The sequence below is a fragment of the Hyla sarda genome, chromosome 1 (genome assembly GCF_029499605.1).
Source record: "Hyla sarda isolate aHylSar1 chromosome 1, aHylSar1.hap1, whole genome shotgun sequence".
Lineage (NCBI taxonomy): Eukaryota > Metazoa > Chordata > Amphibia > Anura > Hylidae > Hyla > Hyla sarda.
This window is the reverse complement of record NC_079189.1, coordinates 180,722,785-180,737,239: the sequence shown is the minus strand read 5'-3', so window position 1 is coordinate 180,737,239 and position 14,455 is coordinate 180,722,785. Positions and strand designations below refer to the sequence as shown.

At 43.7% G+C, this 14,455-nt stretch overlaps 1 protein-coding gene across 14 annotated transcripts in view; it reads right to left on the bottom strand.

Annotated features, from left to right (window-relative positions):
* Positions 1–14,455, bottom strand: part of ALPK1 (alpha kinase 1) — a 206,542-nt gene that overhangs the window by 28,652 nt on the left and 163,435 nt on the right. For 13 of the 14 annotated variants that reach the window (XM_056564800.1, XM_056564880.1, XM_056564818.1 and 10 more), the window contains one exon: positions 7,599–7,658. In XM_056564800.1, coding sequence (XP_056420775.1) covers positions 7,599–7,658 — 60 coding nt within the window. Of the gene's footprint in view, positions 1–7,598; positions 7,659–8,631; positions 8,785–14,455 lie in introns of those variants that run through there. The other variant, XM_056564890.1, reaches the window with a different exon arrangement.

The following is a 14,455-nucleotide window of genomic DNA, read 5'->3' as shown; positions in this document are numbered from 1 at the left end:
GGGGTCACAGATTCAGGTAGGCCGTGTAGCCGTATATTACTGCAGTGGTATCTATTTTTTAAGTCATCCTGATGAGAGAATAATTCTGAGATTTGGAGAGAGTGCTCTTGTAGAACTTGGGAATGGAAATCAACACGGTCGTGCAGGAGCTCATGTTGTTGATCCAGCTCTGAGGTGCTGGCCAAGATGGCGCAGCTCCTTCTTAACCTCTTAACAACTACGGATGTAAATGTACGCCCTGGTTTGGCGGTACTTCGCACACCAGGATGTACATTTTCGTCTTGTTTATGACCGCAAGCATCGGAGCGGTGCTCGCGTCATACAAGGCAGGTTCTTGCTGCTATCAGCAGCCGGGGACCCGCCGGTAATGGCCGACATCCACGATCGCGCGGATGTCCGCCATTAACCCCTCAGATGCTGTGATCAGTACAGATCACGGCATCTGCAGCAATGCGCATGTTAAAAGAGATGATCGGATCCCCGCAGCGCTGCCGCGGCGATCCGATCATCTGTAATGGCGGACAGAGGTCCCCTTACCTGCCTCCGTCTGTCTCCCGGCGTCTCCTGCTCTGGTCTGAGATCGAGCAGACCAGAGCAGAAGATGACCGATAATACTGATCAGTGCTATGCTCTATGCAAATGATTGGCGATATAAAAAGTGTGGAAAAAAAGTTGAAAAATTTAAAAATAAAAAGTAAAAAAAAAGTGAAAAATCCCCTCCCAATAAAAATTGTCAGTTTTTCCCATTTTACACCCAAAAAGCGTAATTTTTTTTAATAAACATATTTGGTATTGCCGCGTGCGTAAATGTCCAAACTATCAAAATTTTATGTTAATGATCCCATACGGTGAACGGCGTTAACGTAAAAAAATTTAAAAAGTCCAAAAATGCTGCTTTTTTGTCACATTTTATTCCAAAAGAAATGAACCCCTTAAGGACCGGGGCTTTTTCCGTTTTTTCATTTTAAATTTTTCCTCCTTAACTTTAAAAAAATCATAACTCTTTAAAATTCTCACCTAAAATTCTACATGATAGCTTATTTTTTGTGCCACCAATTCTACTTTGTAATGACATCAGTCATTTTACCCAAAAATCTATGGCGAAACGGGAAAAAAAATCATTGTGCGACAAAATTAAATAAAAAACATGCCATTTTGTAACTTATAGGGGCTTCCGTTTCTATGTAGTACATTTTTCGGTAAAAATGACACCTTATCTTTATTCTCTAGGTCCATATGGTTAAAATGATACCCTACTTGTATAGGTTTGATTTTTTATTACTACTGAAAAAAAATCATAAATACATGCAGGAAAATGTATACGTTTAAAATTGTCATTTTCTGAACCCTATAACTTTTTTATTTTTCCATGTTCAGGGGCTATGAGGGCTCATTTTCTGCGCCGTGATCTGAAGTTTTTGTCGGTACCATTTTTGTATTGATCAGACTTTTTGATCGCTTTTTATTCATCTTTTCATGATATAAAAAGTGACCAAAAATACGCTATTTAGGACTTTGGAATTTTTTTGCGCGTACGCCATTGAACGTGCGGTTTAAAAAGTGGTATATTTTTATAATTCGGACATTTCTGCACGTGTCGATACCACATATGTTTATTTTTATTTACACAGTTTTTTTTTAATTTTTGGAAATGCCGGGTGATTCAAACTTTTATTAGGGGAAGGGATCATTGAAAGGGTTAGTGATTTTTTTACACTTTTCTTATGCCATATTATAGCCCCTGGAGGGGGGCTATAAAATTGCATGTACTGATCTTTAACAATCTTTAACAATCTCCTTAGGAATGCATCAATCAGTGTTTTCAGCGATTGAATGCTCAAGCCTGGATCTCAGGCTTGAATCATTCAATCGGCGATCGGACTTCAGGAAGCAAGGTAAGAGACCTTCCTCCTGAAGTATAGCTGTTCGGGATGCCGCGATTTTACCACAGTGATCCCGAACAGCTCCCTGAGCTAATCGGCACATTTTACTTTCACTTTTAGGCTAGGTCCAAACTATGGAATCTCCGGGCAGAAAATTTCTGCCCGGAGATTCCGAGTTCCGCCTGCGCCGTCTGAATTAGTCGGCGCTAGGACCGCACGGACACTGCAGTCTCCCATAGACTGCAATGTGTTCTGCGCGGATTTCCGCCAGAAGAAAGAGCACCGCCTTTCTTCAGGCGGAAATTCCCAAGCGGATTTGCAAAGCGGATTTTCCGCTTCACAAATTCCGAAGTGTGAATTTGTGAACGGAAAACCATTCACTACACTAGACATTTTAGCAAGCAGAATTTCTGACGGAAATTTTACATCTGAATTTCTGTCGGAAATTCCGTAGTCTGAACCTAGCCTTAGCCGCGCGGCTCAGCTTCGAGCGCGCGGCTAAAGGGTTAATAGCGCGCGGCGCCGCGATCGGTGCCGCACGCTATTAGCGGCGGGTTCCGGCTTCACTATGACGCCGGGCCCACCGTGATATGATGCAGGGTTACTGTGTAACCCCGCGTTATATCACGGGAGCGGGACCAAGGGCGTAAGTTTACGCCCTTGGTCCTTAAGGGGTTAATACAAAATGATCTAAAAGTTTTGTATGTGCAAATGTGGTATCGGTAAAAAGTAAAGATGACGGCGCAAAAAATGAGCCCTCATACCGCCCTTTATATGGAAAAATGAAAACTTTATTGATGGTCAAAATAGGGCGATTTTAGATTACTGATTTTGCACAAAAAGTTTTAGATTTTTTTAAGCGGTACAAAAATATAAAAGTATCTAGTCATGGGTATCAGTTTAATCGTATTGACCCACAGAATAAAAAACACAAGTCATTTTTACTGGAAAGTGTATAGTGTGAGAACGAAACCCTCCAAAATGTGCAAAATTGTGGTTTTCATTTAAATTTCCTGCCTAAAAATTTTTTTTGGGGGTTCACTGTACATTTTATGGTAAAATGAGAGGTTTCATTAAGTACACAAAGTACAATTGGTCACGCAAAAAACAAGCCCTTATATGGGTCTGTAGATGGAAATATAAAAGACTTATGGATTTTAGAAGGTGAAGAGGAAAAAACGAAAACGCAAAAATAAAATTGGCCTGGTCCTTAAGGTTAAAATGGGCTTGGTCCTTAAGGGGTTAATAGAATCCACCTCCCGCTTCTAAGCAGACTCCAGCCTAGAGACACACTCCTCGAAGTCCGATTTCATGGGGAGAGCCTTGAGGTAAGATTTCAGGTCCCAGTCACTGTCCGAGCCACCCCCATCTGAGTCAGAGCCCTGGGATACCTGTGAGAGCAGTGGGGAGGCAGCCCCAGCACGCTCCTTGTCTCGGGCTGCAGAGCGGGATCGCACAGCGGCGGCCATCTTGAGGGAGGAAGTCCTGGTTTCAGAGGCTGGCTGTGAAAAAACTGCCGAATAGAATAGGAATCACCACCAGAGGAATCAGCAGTGCTGCGCTGACTCCTGGATCAGAGCAGAGCGGGATTGCTTGCCGCAATATAGCGGGAGAAGGCAGGTAGGGCAATGGAGCGAAGCGAGGCACATCCTTAATCCGCCATAGGCATGCCACGCCCCCATAGTGGTTTCAGGCAAGCCACGCCCCCATAGCGGTTTCATTTAAATGTCAACGGATAGTTTGCGCTGACACTGATGCTTGAAATTGTTGATATTTTTCCACAATTGTGGTTCTCTTCTCCTCTTTCTGTTGTCCATGCTTAGTGTGGCCCACATAGACACACAATGCAAAGACTAAGAGAACTTCTCTCCTTTTTATCTGCTTTCAGGTGATTTTTATATTTCACACACCAGTTACTTGCCCCAGGTGAATTTAACCTCTTAAGGATGCAGGGCGTACCTGTATGCCCTGCGCCCGGTATATAACGCGGGGTCACGCGTCATACCAGGTCAGTCCCGGTGGCTAATGACAGCCGGGACCCTGGGCTAATAGCAGAGCGGGATTGCTGGCCGCAATATAGCGGGAGAAGGCAGGTAGGGGAATGGAGCGAAACGAGGCACGTCCTCAATCCGCCATAGGCAAGCCATGCCCCCATAGCGGTTTCAGGCAAGCCACGCCCCCATAGCGGTTTCATTTAAATGTGAACGGATAGTTTGCGCTGACACTGATGCTTCCTGAGCCTGCAGGACAGCTTGAATATCTTTGGAACTTGTTTGGGGCTGCTTATCCACCATCTGGACTATCCTGCGTTAACACCTTTCATCAATTTTTCTCTTCCTTCCACGCCCAGGGAGATTAGCTACAGTGCCATGGGTTACAAACGTTTTCATAATGTTACGCACTGTGGACAAAGGCAAACCTAGATCTCTGGAGATGGAGTTGTAACCTTGAAATTGTTGATATTTTTCCACAATTGTGGTTCTCTTCTCCTCTTTCTGTTGTCCATGCTTAGTGTGGCCCACACAGACACACAATGCAAAGACTAAGAGAACTTCTCTCCTTTTTATCTGCTTTCAGGTGTGATTTTTATATTTCACACACCAGTTACTTGCCCCAGGTGAGTTTAACCTCTTAAGGATGCAGGGCGTACCTGTATGCCCTGCGCCCTGTATATAACGCGGGGTCACGCGTCATACCGGGTCAGTCTCAGCGGCTAATGACAGCTGGGACCCTGGGCTAATAGCGTGCGACATCGACCGTTGTGCTGCGTGCTATTCACCCTTTAGACGCGGCGTTCAAAGTTGATCGCCGCGTCTAAAATGAAAGTGAAAGCTTCCTGGCAGCTCAGTCGGGCTAATCGGGACCATCGCGGTGAAATCACGATGTCCCGATCAGCTAGGACGCAGCAGGAGAGTCTCTTACCTGCCTACGTCACGTCCGATCGGCAATTGATTGTTCCAAGCCTGAAGTCCAGGCTTGAGCAATCGACTGCCGATAACACTGATCTTTGCCGTGACACGGCAATGATCTGTGTATGAGATCGGTATGTGCAGTGTAATAGCCACTAGAGGGGGCTATAACACTGCAAAAAAATAGTGTGAAAAAAAGTTACGGTAATAAAAAAAAACCTTCCCTAATAAAAGTAAGAATCACCCCCCTTTTCCCATTAAAAAAAAAAAACTGTGTAAATAAAAATAAACATATGTGATATTGCCGCGTGCGGAAATGTCCAAACTATAAAAATATATCATTAATTAAACCGCAAGGTCAAAAAGAAAATTACAAAGTCCAAAATAGGGTATTTTTGGTCACTTTTTATATCATGAAAAAATGAATAAAAAGTGATAACAAAGGCCAATCAAAATAAAAAATGGTACCAATAAAAACTTCAGATCATGGTGCAAAAAATGAGCCCTCAGACCGGCCCATACGCGGAAAAATAAAAAAGTTATAGGGGTCAGAAAATAACATGTACATTTTTCTGCAGGTAGTTATGATTTTTTTGAGATGTAATACAAAATCAATCCTATGTAAGTAGAGTATCATTTTAACCATATAGACCTACAGAATAAAGATAAGATGTCATTTTTACTGAAAAATGCACTGCGTAGAAACGGAAGCCCCCAAAATTTACAAAGTGGCATTTTTTTTTTCAATTTTGTCCGCTTCGCCGTGGATATTTTGGTAAAATGTTTAATGTCACAGCAAAGTAGAAATGGTGGCGCAAAAAATAAGCCATAATATGGAATTTTAGGTGCAAACTTGAAAGCGTTATGATTTTTAGAAGGTGATGAGGAAAAAATGAAAATGCAAAAAAAAGGAAAAACCCTGCGTCCTTAAGGGGTTAAAGGAGCATCAAATGCGTGAAACAATCTTATTTTTCCACAATTTTGAAAGGGTGCCAATAATTTTGTCCAGTCCATTTTTGGAGTTTGGTGTGACATTATGTCCAATTTGCTTTTTTCCTCCCTTTTTTGGTTTAGTTCCAATACACACAAAGGGAATAAATGTGTATAGCAAAACAATCCTTTTCTGTGAGAAATACTTCCTTTTCTAGAAAAATTTCAGGGGTGCCAACATTTATGGCCATGACTGTAACTCATAATTTACTGTACAATTAACAATACTACAAATAGTTAGTTATACAGTACATTTTAAGACATGAAGCAAGATCAAGATAAAAAAAATACATATTTGGGCATTTTTCGCAATATTGTGGCTGAAATGTCAGTGTTTTATTCTTTGGTTTGAAGTCTACCAATAACCTCTTTTCTATGGTATCAATTCATTTTTTATACGGGTATGTTCACACATACAGGATCCTGCAGATTTAATGCACAGGATTTGTAACTACTGATTAGAAGCTGTGCTCAGTCATTTAGTTTACACTGAAATCTGCAGCAGTAAATCCTGTGCATTAAATGTGTGAACATACGCTTAAAGTGTTTCATCCCTGTGGCATGATTACTATACTGAGGGAGATTTATCAAAACCTGTGTAGATGAAGAGTGGTGCAGCTGCCCATAGCAACCAATCACATTGCTTCTTTTATTTTTCACAAGTCTTTTTAAAAATGAAAGAGGTGATCTGATTTGTTGCTATGGGCAACTGCACCACTCTTCCTCTACACAGGTGTTGATAAATCTCCCTCACAGTCTTTCAGGATTGTCTGTCCATAAACATGACTATGTTGGGGATCAGGATACATGTTACCTATGAAGGCTCCAAATAGCTAATATAGCTTTTAAAGAAATTCACTGGATATACAGTGACCCCCCGACCTACCATGGCCCCGACATACGATCATTTCAACATACGATGGCCTCTCATGGCCATGGCATGTTGAAGGCAGCATCAACATACGATGCTTTTTGTATGTCGGACCATCGCATAAAAGGCTATCCGGCAGTGCAGACGGCTTCAGCTGCCACCGGATAGCCGTTTATGGTGCCCCGTGTGGTCCGCTGACGATCACTTACCTGTTCTCGAGGCTCCGGCGTGTCCTCTTCGGGATCCTCTGCATCGTTGGCGCTCTCCATCGTCGTCATCACGTCGCTGCGCACGCCGTCCCGTCATCCAATAGGAGCGGCGTGCGTAACAACTTGAGGGCAGCGTTGACGAGCAGTGACAGTCCGGAGCGGCGGGAACAGGTGAGTTCAACTTCCTCTACCAGTGGTTTTCAACCTGAGGACCCCCAGATGTTGCAAAACTACAACTCCCAGCATGCCCGGACAGCCGTTGGCTGTCCGGGCATGCTGGGTGTTGTAGTTTTGCAACATCTGGAGGTCCACAGGTTCTAGACCACTGTCCTATACTTTACATTGCATGGATCCCTCAACATACAATGGTTTCAACAAACGATGGTCCATTTGGAACGGATTACCATCGTATGTTGAGGGACCACTGTACTTAAATTCAATGTTTGTTGATCTAGATTGCATTTGTGGGCTTTGTAGTGATTATAACAATAGTTGCCCTATTGTTTGCACTATATTCTCCTTTCCATGTTTTTGGGCCATTTCTTTGAGGTTTTCAGTATATAATAAATAGGAAAACAAGCTACATTCTAAAATGACTATTTTTGACAGTGTTAGATACCTTTTAATTTAGAATGAAAACATAATAATAAAGGACTGGGGTTAGTTAACAGTGGTTAAATCACCTTGGACTTTTATGCTGAATGTACATCTGCTATAACTGTTATAATCTACTTACCTGTTGCTCCATTGTTGCTTATCAAACTGCTTAATATATATTCAGCTTTCAAAAGTTTTCCTGTAACAATAATAAATGTTTTAACCCCAATAACCATGTAATGACAATCCTACTCTTTATTGTAAGGTTTATAATGGGGGGAAGAAGGATGCTGTTCCGAAATTGACCTAGGGGTGGATGCTCCTGTGGCTCTCGGGCATACATGTGGTTAATGTTGGTGTACACATGCTTTATGTTATATACACTGCTCAAAAAAATAAGGGGAACACTTAACCTCCCTGGCGGTATGATTCTGTCTGGAAATTTGTACCAAAAGCGGTACAATTTTTTTAACTGAATTTCACATCTCCCTCCGCCCATTTCACATCTCCCCTGTCACATTCCCCCTCTCCCTTGTCACATCCCCCGTCACATTCTCCCCCCTCCTTGTCACATCCCCCCCCCGTCACATTCCCCCCTTGTCACATCCCCCCCCCTGTCACATTCCCCCCCCTGACACATTCCCCCCTTGTCACATTCCCCCCCTGTCACATCCCCCCCTGACACATTCCCCCCCTTGTCACATTCCCCCCCTTGTCACATTCCCCCCCTGTCACATTCTTCCCCCTGTCACATTCTTCCCCCTGTCACATTCTTCCCCCTGTCACATTCCCCCCCTTGTCACATTCCCCCCCCTGTCACATTCTTCCCCCTGTCACATTTCCCCCCTTGTCACATTCCCCCCCCTGTCACATTCTTCCCCCTGTCACATTCCCCCCCTTGTCACATTCCCCCCCTGTCACATTCTTCCCCCTGTCACATTCTTCCCCCTGTCACATTCTTCCCCCTGTCACATTCCCCCCCTTGTCACATTCCCCCCCCCCCTGTCACATTCTTCCCCCTGTCACATTCCCCCCCTTGTCACATTCCCCCCCCCTGACACATTCCCCCCCCTTGTCACATTCCCCCCCCTTGTCACATTCCCCCCCCCCTGTCACATTCCCCCCCTGTTACATTCCCCCCTTTGTCACATCCCCCCCCCCCCCCTTGTCACCTTGTCTTGTCCTGCAGCAAATACACTGGGTTTGCCGGGCAGATTTCATACCTAGTGTATTTGCTGCAGAACCAGTCCTTTCCCCTTCAGCCGATCACTGGCTTTACACCACTGCGGCCTGTGATTGGCTGAAAAGTGAAAGGTCCTAGAAGATGAATAGTGAAGAGAGGACACCCCGGACCGCACGGAGGGGAACAGCATCTGCAGGGACCGGGATTAGGTGAGCAAAAGGTTTTTTTATTTTACTACTTCTTCCTTTTACACTTAGCTCAGTGTTTTTCTAACAGGGGGCCTCCAGCTGTTGTGAAACTACTACTCCCAGCATGCCCGGACAGCCTTTGGCTGTTCGGGCATGCTGAGAGTTGTAGTTTTGCAACAGCTGGAGGCCCCCTGGTAGGGAAACACTGACTTTTAGTATTTTCCTTTACCTGCTCTGGCCGGCCCCCGCAACGGGAGCCGACCAGAGCAGATAATCGCATGTTTTCCCGGGGGCCGCATCGCTATATCGCATTGTTTTTGCGATATATCGTGCAGCCCGGCCGGCAACTCTGCAATTCTACCCCGAGCGTGACTCGGGGTTACCGATCCTGGCAGGGAAAATTAACCCCGAGTCACGCTCGGGATAACCGCTCAGGAGGTTAAACAACACCATGTAACTCCAAGTCAATCACACTTCTGTGAAATCACACTGTCCACTCAGGAAGCAACACTGATTGACAATCAATTTCACATGCTGTTGTGCAAATGGAACAGACAACAGATAGAAATTATAGGCAATTAGCAAGACACCCCCCAATAAAGGAGGGGTTCTGCAGGTGTGACCACAGACCACTTCTCAGTTCCTATGCTTCCTGGTTGATGTTTTGGTCCCTTTTGAATGCTAGCGGTGCTTGAGACGGAGTCTACAACCCACACAAGTTGCTCAGGTAGTGCAGCTCATCCAGGATGGCACATCAATGCGAGCTGTGGCAAGAAGGTTTGCTGTGTCTGACAGTGTAGAGTCCAGAGCAAGGAGGCGCTACCAGGATACAGGCCAGTACAGTAGGAGACAAGGAGAAGGCCATAGGAGGGCAACAACCCAGCAGCAGGACCGCTACTTCCGCCTTTGTGCAAGGAGGAGCACTGCCAGAGCCGCTGGTGCCCTGTGCTCTTCACAGATGAAAGCAGGTTCACACTGAGCACATGTAACAGACGTGAAAGAGTCTGGAGACGCTGTGGAGAACGTTCTGCTGCCTGCAACATCCTCCAGCATGACCGGTTTGGCGGTGGGTCAGTAATGGTATGGGGTGGCATTTCTTTGGGGGCTGCACAGCCCTCTATGTGCTTGCCAGAGGCAGCCTGACTGTCATTAGGTACCGAGGTGATATCCTCAGACCCCTTGTGAGACCATATGCTGGTGCGGTTGGCCCTGGGTCCCTCCTAATGCAAGACAATGCTAGACCTCATGTGGCTGGAGTGTGCCAGCAGTTCCTGCAAGAGGAAGGCATTGATGCTATGGACTAGCCCGGCCCCTGTTCCCCAGACCTGAATCCGATTGAGCACATCTGGGACACCATGTCTCGCTCCATCCACCAATGCCACGTTGCACCACAGACTGTCAAGGAGTTGGCAGATGCTTTAGTCCAGGACTGGGAGGACATTCCTCAAGAGACTACCCACCACCTCATCAGGAGCATGCCCAGACATTGTAGGGAGGTCATCGGGGCATGTGGAGGCCACACACACACACTACTGAGCCTCATTTTGACTTGTTTTATGAACATTACCTCAAAGTTGGATTAGCCTGTAGTGTGGTTTTCCACTTTGATTTTGAGTGTGACTCCATATCCAGACCTCCATGGGTTGATAAATTTGATTTCCATTGATAATTTTTGTGTGATTTTTTTGTCAGCACATTCAACTATGTAAAGACGAAAGTATTTCATATGATTAGCGCATTCATTTAGATCTAGGATGTGTTATTTTAGTGTTCACTTAATTTTTTTGAGCAGTGTATGTTTGCCACTTGGACTTTATAGTCATATATCACTTGCTTGTGTAACCTGTTCCCCATCTACTAAAGAGGCTTACATTCTTAGAGGTGCAGCTCATCTTATAGGCTATTTGTATATCATGGCTTTTTTCTGAGCCAATCAGTAACATCCATTATCAGTGGCAGCTTGTCTCTTTTTAAATATTGTTTTAATTATTTTTAATGGGTACTTCGGTGGGAAAAATAAAAATTTTAAATCAAAGATTAGATTTGTAAATGACTTCTATTAAAAAATATTTACCCTTCCAGTACCTTTTAGCAGCTGAATGCTACAGAGAAAATTCTTTTCGTTTTAGATTTCTTTTTTGTCTAGTCCACAGTGCTCTCTGCTGACACCTCTGTCCGTGTCAGGAACTGTCCAGAGCAGCATAAGTTTGCAATGGAGATTTTCTACTGCTCTGCACAGTTCCTGATATGGGCCTCAGGTGTCAGCAGAGAGCACTGTGGACAAGACAAAAAAGAAATTAAAAAAAGAAAATAATTTTCTCCGTCTCCGTAGTATACAGCTGCTTAAAAGCACTGGAAGGGTAAAGATTTTTTAATAGAAGTCATTTAAAAATCTGTTTAACTTTCTGGCACCAGTTGATAAAAAATAAAAAATAAAAATTTCCACCGGAATACCCCTTTAATGTATTTTTTCTTGATGTTGTCTGTTGCAATAATAATAATCTTTATAGGTTGGAAACTTTTTTCCCCTCAAAATAAATATGCTAAAATTGTACTATTTTGACCCTTATAACTTTTTTATTTTTCTCTCTATGTGGCTGTGTGAGGGCTCATTTCTATCAGTATCATGATGGGTTAGATGGGAGTTTTTTATTGCTTTATATTTAATTTTATATTAATAAACAGAAATCAGCAACTTTGGCTATTTTTACTCAGTTTACCATACAGGATCAGAAACATTATATTTTAATAGTTTAGACAATTATGCATGCGGAGATACCAAATATGTATGTTTTTTTTTATATTTTTCACTTGAATAACAAAAAAGGGGTGTTTGGAATTTTAATGAAGGGGAGGTTTTTTAACTTTTTTTATTTTGCTAATTTTTTAAATTATTTTAGGCAATTTAATTTTAAGCCTTTAAAAGCAATTATTAAATTGCTTATGCTACATAGCATTGATCAGTACAAGCAATCTACTACTTGCTTATACTGGTGTGGGGATGGCACAGGCTTGAAAACTAAGCCAGCACCAATTGCCAGTGGAGAAAGAACTGGAAATGGAGATAACAATGATTGCATCTGTTTATATCTGAATTTAATAGAAACCACAGCTGTTTGAGGAAGGGACTGCAACCCCATCAGAGCTCAAATGTGGCAGCCAGGGGCCTAATACAAGGCCTATGTTTAAGTCCTGTGTATCGATTGGCTGTCAATAAAACTCTGATAGGTAATAATGCACTGAAATATGGAGTAATGCACTTGAAACAAGATGATAGAGTAGATACAGCACAGCAATAGTGGATAAAAACGCTGTTTATTGAGGCATCAAAAGTGACAACAGTTCACAGGAGCAAGGGCTAAGGAGTGACGCATTTCAGCGGACATAGCCACCTTAGTCGTACTCAATGCACTGTATTATGTATGACATGAGTAAATTCTACAGTCAGGTTCCATAGTTGGACAAAGAGCAAAAATATACTGTATATACCCGAGTATAAGCAGAGTTTTTCAGCACAATTTTTTGTGCTGAAAATGCCCCCCTCGGCTTATACTCGAGTGAGAAAAATAATAAAAATACCGTTGTATGGTTGGCTGGGCTGTCCATCTTCGCTGCAGGGACCATCCGACTAGTGACGCTGCATTGACGACGACGCACGGGGACATCCGAGTGCAGCAGACATCTGTGACGTCAGGGGCGTCCCTGCGCACGGAAGTCCCAGCGCGTCGTCGTCAATGCAGCGTCACTAGTCTGGGGCCAGCCCGGAGCGGAGAAGAGGGCCTCCCGGTGAAGATGGATGGCCCAGAATGGCTCACCCTCCCCACCGGAATGTGGACGGTCCCTGCAGCTACTAAGCAACAGGACCTGGAGAACTGGGGAGGTGAGTAGACAAAGAGGGGGGCCTATATGATGACGGAGGGGGCGGTCTGGATGATTACAAGGGGATGTAGACTGGGGATGATGATGACAGGGGGGGGTCTGGATGATGACAGGGGGGATGATGTATTTTCCCCCTAGGTTAATACTCGAGTCAATACGTTTTCCCAGGTTTTGGAGGTGAAAGTAGGGGCCTCAGCTTATATTCGGGTCGGCCAATACTCAAGCATATAAATATATATATATACATCGTGTTTCTCCGAAAATAAGACCGGGTCTTATATTAATTTTAGTCACAAAAAAACACACTAGGGTTTATTTTCAGGGTAGGGCTTATTTATTTACGGTACGGTATGTACATTGAACAACATGGCGGTTCCACGGTATTTAACGGTATTTACACCCCCCCCCCATTATCATCATGTGATGGGCGCAGCTCTGCCCCCCAATGTCCCCCCTCCGGTGTATCATCCCAGCGCAGCTTCTCTCCCCCTTGCCAAATAATTATCAGCCGCTGCGCTGTACTTTGTATTCATGTGCCCGGGCTGCAAATATTAAAAAACAAACTTTAAAGAGGTTATCCAGGAAAAAACTTTTCTTAAAAATATCAACTGGCTCCAGAAAGTTAAACAGATTTGTAAATTACTTCTATTAAAAAATCTTAATCCTTTCAGTATTTATGAGCTTCTGAAGTTGAGTTGTACTTTTCTGTCTAAGTGCTCTCTGATGACACGTGTCTCGGGAACCTCCCAGTAATAGAAGTAATTTACAAATCTGTTTAACTTTCTGGAGCCAGTTGATATATATAAAAAAAGTTTTTTCCTGGATAACCCCTTTAACTTACCTTCGTCCTCCGTTCCCCCATTGCTAAGGAACCAGCCTCATGGTCCCTCCGCTATTCTTGCTGCTTCCTGGTGTTGGGACGTCACAGAGCCTTCAGCCCATCACCGGCTGCAACGATGTTCCGCCTCGGCCGATGATAGGCTGAGCCGACTGTCATGTAAGAAGCCGGCCGGCTTCTTACATCACAGTGGGCTCAGCCTATCATCGGCCAAGGCGGGACATCGCTGCGGCCGGTGATAGGCTGAAGGCTCTGTGACGTCCCAACACCAGGATCGCAGCGAGAACAGCGGAGGACAGTGAGGCCGGTTCCTTAGCAACGGGGGAACGGAGGACAAAGGTAAGTTAAAGTTTGTTTTTTAATATTTGCAGCCCGGGCATTGTCTAGGTCAGTGGTCTTCAACCTGTGGACCTCCAGATGTTGCAAACATTTGCAACATCTGGAGGTCCGCAGGTTGGAGACCACTGGTCTAGGTCTTATTTTCGGGGTAGGGCTTATATTGCAGCCAACCCCGATAATCCAGCTAGGGCTTATTTTCGGGGAAACACGGTGTATATATATATATATATATATATATATATATATATATATATATGATAGATAGATATATTTTTTTTTGTAGAAAAGAAAAACTAACTAATAAAAGTTAATTATAAAGTTATTGCTAAACCAAAGTATAATTGCACAATGTAATTGCAATAAACAGATTCTTATAAATCTAAATTGATGTAAAAGTAAAAAAGATATGGCTTATGAAATGTGACAATGACAAAGGATAAATGTCAATAAATTGACTGGCTGTACAGTTTTTATTGGTCATTTCCTGTTGAAATCTATGTTCAGCTCAGACCAATGTGCATGATACTGAAATAGAACAGGAAGAGTAAGGTCACTGCAAGACATTTCTG